The sequence below is a fragment of the Nicotiana sylvestris genome, chromosome 4, assembly GCF_000393655.2.
Source record: "Nicotiana sylvestris chromosome 4, ASM39365v2, whole genome shotgun sequence".
NCBI lineage: Eukaryota > Viridiplantae > Streptophyta > Magnoliopsida > Solanales > Solanaceae > Nicotiana > Nicotiana sylvestris.
Window position 1 is genome coordinate 106,629,093 of NC_091060.1, and position 8,123 is coordinate 106,637,215.

Below are 8,123 nucleotides of genomic sequence, written 5' to 3' on the forward strand. Positions count from 1 at the left end.
ACAAGTATACCAACAAAGTATATAGTTGTTTTGCTACACACCTGCACCTACCTATGACTATACTACTATATGAAATGCTAAATTAATATAGTGTGCTGTAATTGATATTTTGTTCTTTGGGTTTACAGGACAAATTCTACCCCTCGCATATGCAATTGTTGATTCGGAAAATGATGTATCGTGGGAATGGTTCTTCATGTAGTTGAGAGAAACCTATGGACAAAGAGAGGGAATGTGCATTGTATCAGACAGGCATGATGCTATATGGAAAGCAACTTCAATTGTCTATCCAGAAGTCCCTCATTGTGCATGTATGTTCCATCTGTGGAACAACATAAAGACAAACTTCAGGAAGAGCCAAAAATAAATCAAAGAAGTATATTTTGCTTTAGCAAGAGCATACACTGTTGAAGAATTCAACAGGCATATGACAGAGTTAGAAGCTATTGATAGTAGAGTGAAAACATACCTGATAGATATTGGATATGATAAATGGTCCCGGGAGCATTCCAAGGCAAATAGAACCATGATCATGACATCGAATATTGCGGAATCAGTAAATGTAGCAAACAAGCATGCAAGAGACCTCCCAGTTGTGAATTTGCTTGACTTTATGACAACATTGATTCAAAATGGTATTACACCAATCGGAAGGATGCAGTGGAATCATTTATGAAGATTGGTGCAAAGTATGAAAAAATATTGGCAAATAATACTATCTTATCACAGACGATGATGGTATGCATTTTCAAAATCATAAAAACACTACATGTATTGTATTTTTACTTTTTTACCTTAGTGATTTTATTAAACAACTGAATATTTTTATTTAAAAAATATTATTACTTCATATAGCTAATGACTTTTCTTAATTAAAATTATACTAGGTGTTGCCATCAACTGAATTCTTACATTTAGTAATTGATGGCCAAATAAGAAATGTGGTGCGCCTACATGAAAGAAACTGCAGTTGTGGGAGGTTTCAGCTAGACGATATTCCATGTCCACATGCAATGGCAGTTATACAAAAATTCCATATGGATTCATACAAGTATTGCTCGGATTACTACAGCATAGACTATTTGCTGAAAACATATGAGATACCAGTAAATCAATTGCCTGATGAAACAACGTGGCAAATTCCAGAACATGTCTCTTCGCAGGTGGTACTGCCACCAAAAGGAAAAATCAAACCAGGAAGACCTAAAAAGAAGAGAGGCATAGGAGGATGGGAAGGAAATACAGTTACATGTGCACTATGCAGGAGAAAAGGACACAACCGGAGAACATGCCAAAATATTCCAAAGAGAGATTGATATAATGCTTCAATATTTTTATATAACTCATATGTTGTAGAATCATAGCATTTGAATAGCAAAAAATAAAATGCATTTCTTGCACTGGACATATATTTGGTATGATGATTCTTTGCGAAATTACTTTTTGGCAACAAATTTATATGACTACTTGTATTTTCAATAAGAATGTGTTTATTTTCTATTTTAGTATATAAAAGTGGGATGCATTTACATCTAGTTGCTGCAGGAAAAAGATGCTAAAATATATCTGTGATACCCAAGTGGTATATCTGTATACCTTATTGGTATATCTGTACACCTTACTAGTATCAAAATATGTGCAGAAATAGAAGTGGTGCACACTTTGCAGCTCATGTATGTATTGAACTATAACAAATTGGAAGCCATTTACATGCAGTTATTTGTGCATCATCAGGTACAATAATACAAGGTGATACCCAATGTTATATTTGTATACCTCGCTGGTATATAGTGGTATTGCACTAATATGGCTAAAATAAAATATGCGCAGAAATATAAATGGTGCACCAGATACAACGTGATACCTAAAATGCGCACACTTTGCAACTCATGTCAGTACTTACATTTAGTTGTTGCAGAAAAAAAGATGAGTCAAATACAACGTGATACCCAAATGGTATATCATTATACCTGATTGATATATAGTTCTACTACACTAATACACCATCTATGCTAAAACTACAGATGAACATTAAAGCTTAGACCATCATCACATTCGAAAGCAGATAATTTAACTTCTGTCACAACTACTTTGTATGTTGTTGGAAGTGTTCACTTCATCTGCCCCTAATTTTCACTTGCTGAATCCATTAAACCTTACCCTCTGGCAAAGGAATGGACCTCGGCATCCTAATAAACCAACAACTTTATGGAAGAAGACTAATAAAACAAGCTGAAATCAGAAACAAAATCAGCAAATTTTCAGCATCAAGAGACATAACTATACTGATAATCCCCATGTACTTGAAGAAATCTATTACCACATATTTTGAACCAGAATAATTAAATATGACAAAAGAAACATTAGCAGCTGGAAATATTTTATAAAGGCACAAGTTTCCTACAGTCTTGAATCAGCAGAAGGTCATTTACTACTAATAATACCATACTTCACCAAAAACTATTAAAATCCTGCAAAGTTTTCATGATACAATTAACTAAAACCAAAAAGAGACCTATACTACTTCTTGCGTTTCTTTCCACGAGTCTTTTTAGGTGCTACTGGAGCCTCAGATTCACTTGATTCGCTATGCAACTGCTTGTTCCTCCCATAGTGCCACAACAGTATACCAAACCTAGCTCGAAGACCATCAACATCAAAATTGGCAACAGGGATTGGAAGATCTTCAATAATATACTCTGCAAAGCAAGCAACATATACTCCAAAATCTCTGAAATAAAACAAATGAATAGAATATAAAAATCAATTAGAAGTGAAAATGTTAATATGAATGAGGAAAACAAAGTAAAAAAAGTAACTATTCTTACGAATTTTGCTGTGTTGGCAGATTTGTAATCAGTTCAATATCAAAAGGATCAGTCAACTTCTTTCCCATGTGCAGACCATTTTCTACTACAATGTCACTTCTTCGGTTATAAAATTCAATACTAACTAGAAATAGGGGGATCAACACAGCATAAGCCTTTGCCACTTTCTGAATAGCTTTTTTGTGCTTTCGACTACGTAGCGAGTCATATACATAAAAACATCTCTTGTGTAATGACACACACCCCAATATCCAATGCCAAATTTCTGCCAAATTAATTGGAAAAAGGACATGATCAACCTGGTGCCATGGAGTGTTGCAATGCATCCTAAATCCTTTCATGTACTCCATGATATCGTCTGATCTATCAATCAAATGATCTTGTTTCCCACCTTTTACAAATTCTGTGAAAACCCTTTGAATGATATTATTAAAAAGAGTATCTGTAGTTGTGACTTTGATTGGCATATTAATTCCATATTTCGCCTTCTTCCTAAGATAATAGAATATAATATTCAAGTGCTGCAAAAAGAGAGGAAGAAAACATGACTACCACTAACAATATGAATGAACTACTACAACAACAAAAATAAAAAACAGTACACATACCGAACTAGAGAGCGGCCTGCCAGAATAGTTTAAGGTATGGAAAAACGTCTTATCATCAATCTGTTCAACTTCAAAGTCAAAACAAGGCTCTAGCTTTTGATCACCAGGTAAATACACTTTCCTATTTCGTATAAAAGAAGATATGGATAAGAAATATAACAACAAACATTAAGAAAAAAATGAAAACAAAAGTACATGGAAACGAATACGCACTTTCCCAATTGCATATTTGCTTCAACAAAGTTTGAGAATGCAGTCGTAAGCTTAAAATCAACCGTCTCTAAAATGTCATTTACAAATGGAAATCCTCCTTTGATAACCTTCGAGGATTCCCCAACTGCACTAACACCAGATTGCCAGTCATTCCTATACGGTGACTGTTTTACAGCTGCGAGGCGCCTTTTCCGTGTTGAAACTGCAGGAGTAGTTTCAACATCTGTTTGTATCTGAACAATATTTCTTGATACCGACTGATCAGGTTTAGACTTATTTACAGCACGAGTTGTCAAATCATTTCCATATTGATTTACGTTACGTCTCCCTCCTTGTGTAATGGCAGCAATTAGATCAAGTTGAGAATCAGTATATTCAAAATCAGAATCCAAGTGAAGATCACCCCCGTGTCGACATGGAGCTTAAATTAGAAAATGCTAGTGAATAAATAAATATACAAAGTTAAGAAATTTAGAAAAAAAGAATAAAAAGTTATATGTAGAAGACATTACCAGAAGGCAAATTCACATTACTTCCACGAACATCCACTTGACCAACACCATCAACCCGACATGCTAAACACATAAAAGCATTATCAACATCACTACTTAAATAAAAAATAAAAAACTATCAAGAACCTATCATTTACATACTAACTACAGAATTAGTAACATCAACATCGTACGCTGTGGAGCAGTATTAGACTCAATAACAACATCTCGTGTCTGTAGAGGGATTCCTGATGGCAGCGGAGCAGGACCCGACTTTTTAACATCATGAGATGACTGCTTATATGTTGCTTGTTGTGTAATAGCGGTGATTTGATCCATTGCAGATGCAGATAGTTCAAAATTAGAATCCAAGCCAAAATCATGCTCATTTACGAAGGGGGCTGAAAAAAGTTTTTTAAAAAAGGTTAGTCAATGCACAAATACATAGAGTTAAATAAATAAATAAATAATCAAAAATTACATATACAACATTTTACCAGAACGCAAATCATCATCCTGTTGCTTGTGCTGAAAATGAGAAACTAACAATTTTAGTCTTATGTATATTACAAGAATACTATGTGCACTAAAAGTAAAGAATGAAATAGTATCCTATAAGCATATATTGCATCTTTGAACAATATACTATAGCATTATATTATATAAAAGATGAATACCGCTGAATTTCCCTCTGGTTTCACTGACTGCCTACCAATAGCTGCAAGCACCTCCTCAAATCTGTTCTCTACAAAAAGCTTCAAAGCTTGTAACTCCTTCATTACCTCATCATTGGTAGGTTGGGAATCATCTCCAGTACTTTCAGACATACTTTGTGTCTTTGGTAATTGAGTGCCAAAAACCTGAAAGCTATCGGGCTGGCTGTCAGTGCACTCAACTTCAATTTCAAAGCTTAGACCACGCACATCAAATTGTTTCTTCTCATCATCAGTTGGGGTGATGTTCTTTAGCTGCAATTATTAAGCACACTAGTTAGAAATAGAAATGATAATAAAATATGAAAGAAAAAAGATCCATATTACCATATGATACCAATATAGTATACATGTATACCAACAGAGTATATCACTGAACTGGGATATAGTATACATGATACCAATATAGTATACATGTATACCAACAGAGTATATCACTAAACTGGGATATTGCTACAACTGTGACTAAACTAGTGTACCAAAACATTAAGAGAGGCAATAAAACTATGAGAAAATTACCGGCTTGCGTTGCAAGCTACACATTTGCAAAGCAACTTGCTCATTCGGGATTTGACCCATGACTGCCCATTTCAAAATTCGTGGAAGTTTGTTGTTTCCAAGATGATCAGCAAAGTGACCATCCAAACTTGGGCAGCATTCATACAACCAAGTCTGTAAAGCCAACGGGAAGCCACCAAGTCTATAAAAAGAAGGCTTATCTTGAAACTTGTTGGAACACGAGTCAATTGTAGCTTTATAAACATCTATACCCCAGGGATAATTATTAAAATCACCAGACTCAACCAAGTCAATGTAAGACCGTGAAATAGCCTTTGTTTTGAGTTGAGAAAATAAGAAGCTGTTGACAAAATACAGAACTGCTATCTTCAACGCATCATCATCCGTTTCCCATTTCTTCTTCTTAAAACAGTCTGCTAGTTGGGCAAATGTCACGGATGCAGTCCCAAAATATTTTGAAATCAACCTATTCTCTGCTATGCTCTCTATACTTGTACCACCCTTACATTTCAACCCAGTAACAAGTGCAAATTCACCCAAGCCAAACCGCAACCTAGAATCATTCACTACAAACCACATCTCATTTTTAACCTCATGATGTACTTCTCTCATAAGCAAATGGTGCATAACACGAATCTGCACAATCACTGGTGGCAGATCCAAAAAATAGCCAAAGCATGTTTTCTTAAACAGTCGAAGTTGCCGCTTTGATAAATTCGCTTTCAATTGATGAATAACATGACAATTGGTATCCCAATCAACCTTTGGTTTATAATCTAAGTCAATAGGCACAAGGAAATCCCAACACTGCAAAACATGTTCATATAAAATAATTTTAGAAATAGAATTCACTTAAAATGCAACTAAACCAACTAAAAATATCACAACTACCATATGATACCAATATGACATATAATTATACCAGTAGAGTATACAATTATACTGACTAATTTCCGGCAACTACAAATGACTATACTACTATTACATAACAGATAGGAATAAAGAGAAAAAGCAAAAAGGAATGCAGCTATAAAGTATTTTCAAGATACTGTACGATACTACTATTATTAAAGGAAAAACAAATAGCGAAGATAGCTAAAAAAAGATCCAGAAGCATATGATAGCATATAACTATACTAACATGGTAAATAGTTGTACGGGGTTGTTCCAACAACTGTCTATAACTATAAAAACTATCACATAACACACATACACTATGTCTATAGGCACAAAATTTCTATGGGAAACATCATGCGTGCCATTGCCACTGCAACAAAACACCAGTTACGCAACAATCGGATAAAGAACATAAATGCAATTTTTTAGAAGAACTATGTCAAATAGCATTGCCTCCCCCTTCCAGACTCAAGTACTATATCAATCATGTAACTGAGTACCTGACATCTTTTTTGTATACTACTTAGCACCAATTCAACAAATCATTTTCATTAGAAAATAAATCAATCATGTCCTAACTTATTACTTAAGGTTAAGAGATTCTTCAGATGTTTCAAAAGGGACAATGGGTGTTATTCAGAAAACACCCCATACATGATCACTCTACCCCGATGCCTGCCTATAATCAATGCCAGTGGTGGTCACCAGCCAAGGCCGTGGGGCTTCTGCACATTGACCCCATCCACACCATGCCACATATAAAGAAAAGCTCATTCTGCACACATAACTTACACGGTCCCATTCCTTCCATACTTGCTTCTCCCCACCACTATCAACTGGCCTAAACACTAGATCACGTACAAAATCATCTAATGCAAAGCTGAAAATCAGAAATCACACAGAGCAGCTCTGGCTTCAATAAATTTGGTTGACAACAACAGCTACTGATTGACAGCACTAGTGAATCAGCGACCATTTTTTTAAACCTCAAGCAGAACATTAATTTAATCTGTCTATTTAATTCAAAAAATTAACACAACTGACTATAATTATAATATAATACAAAAGCATAATAAGAAATCAAAAAATAACAATGTACTATACATTAAAAATCGCAAAGATCATAATTGTAAGAAAATTACCTTATTGGGTGCGACACTAATTTTTCTCTTCTTTAACTGAGAATCATCGCTACAATCAACATCTACTGGTTGAGTCTCTGTTTTAGGCACGGATTCACGTCGGCTTCCCCCTAACTCAGAATCCTCAACAACTTTACCTTTTCCCTTATCAGTCACAGGAACATCTCCTATGACTGGTTCGGAATTTGTGTCGGGTAATGACAGGTAGGGAGTTTCATCGACTGACGCGACATTAATATTTTTGCCTTTTCCACCCTCTAATTCTACATTTTCAGTTGTGTTTTCAACATGACTACTGCTAGGGTTACGACTAAGTGGAGACTGAGAATCAGAAAATAAGGAAAAACTAGGCCCAGACATGGCTGAGGCAACAGATTCAGCAGCTACTTCTTTTGAAGAATGATATTGTCCAAAGCGCCACCATCTACGCGCACAACTCTTCCGACCCATAGAGAAAACAACCCATAGACATTGATTCACAAAAGTACAAAGGAAAACATAAAAATCCTATGATTTTGAAAATCCACTTTCACTAAAATGTACTTTCAGAAGCAAAAAATTCACCCAAAGCAAAAATGTCACCCAAAATTAGGTACTAGACGAAGAGATAGAACGAAATCGGAAGAAAAAAAATTACAACTCGAATGTGTTTCACTTTTGCGTTCTCATCGGTTGGCTATGGAGTTATGGAAAGTGTACCCTGTTAACTGAT

The 8,123-nt window shown here is 35.1% G+C and overlaps 2 protein-coding genes across 2 annotated transcripts; one reads left to right on the forward strand and one right to left on the reverse strand.

The window, feature by feature from the left end:
- The first annotated feature begins 215 nt into the window (after positions 1–215).
- On the forward strand, positions 216–1,316 carry LOC138889955 (uncharacterized). Its single transcript, XM_070173303.1, has 2 exons — positions 216–311; positions 888–1,316. Exons 1-2 carry the CDS (start codon positions 216–218, stop codon positions 1,314–1,316), a joined length of 525 nt encoding a protein of 174 aa, XP_070029404.1.
- Positions 1,317–2,520: 1,204 nt separating this feature from the next.
- Positions 2,521–7,861, reverse strand: LOC138889956 (uncharacterized). The gene is made up of 12 exons (XM_070173304.1): positions 7,412–7,861; positions 7,223–7,278; positions 7,062–7,149; positions 5,373–6,179; positions 4,818–5,108; positions 4,638–4,668; positions 4,335–4,541; positions 4,162–4,224; positions 3,650–4,070; positions 3,437–3,557; positions 2,829–3,349; positions 2,521–2,731 (listed from the first exon to the last, which is right to left on the reverse strand). The coding sequence occupies exons 1-12, from the start codon at positions 7,859–7,861 to the stop codon at positions 2,521–2,523; spliced, it is 3,267 nt and encodes a 1,088-aa protein (XP_070029405.1).
- Between the last annotated feature and the right edge of the window lie 262 nt (positions 7,862–8,123).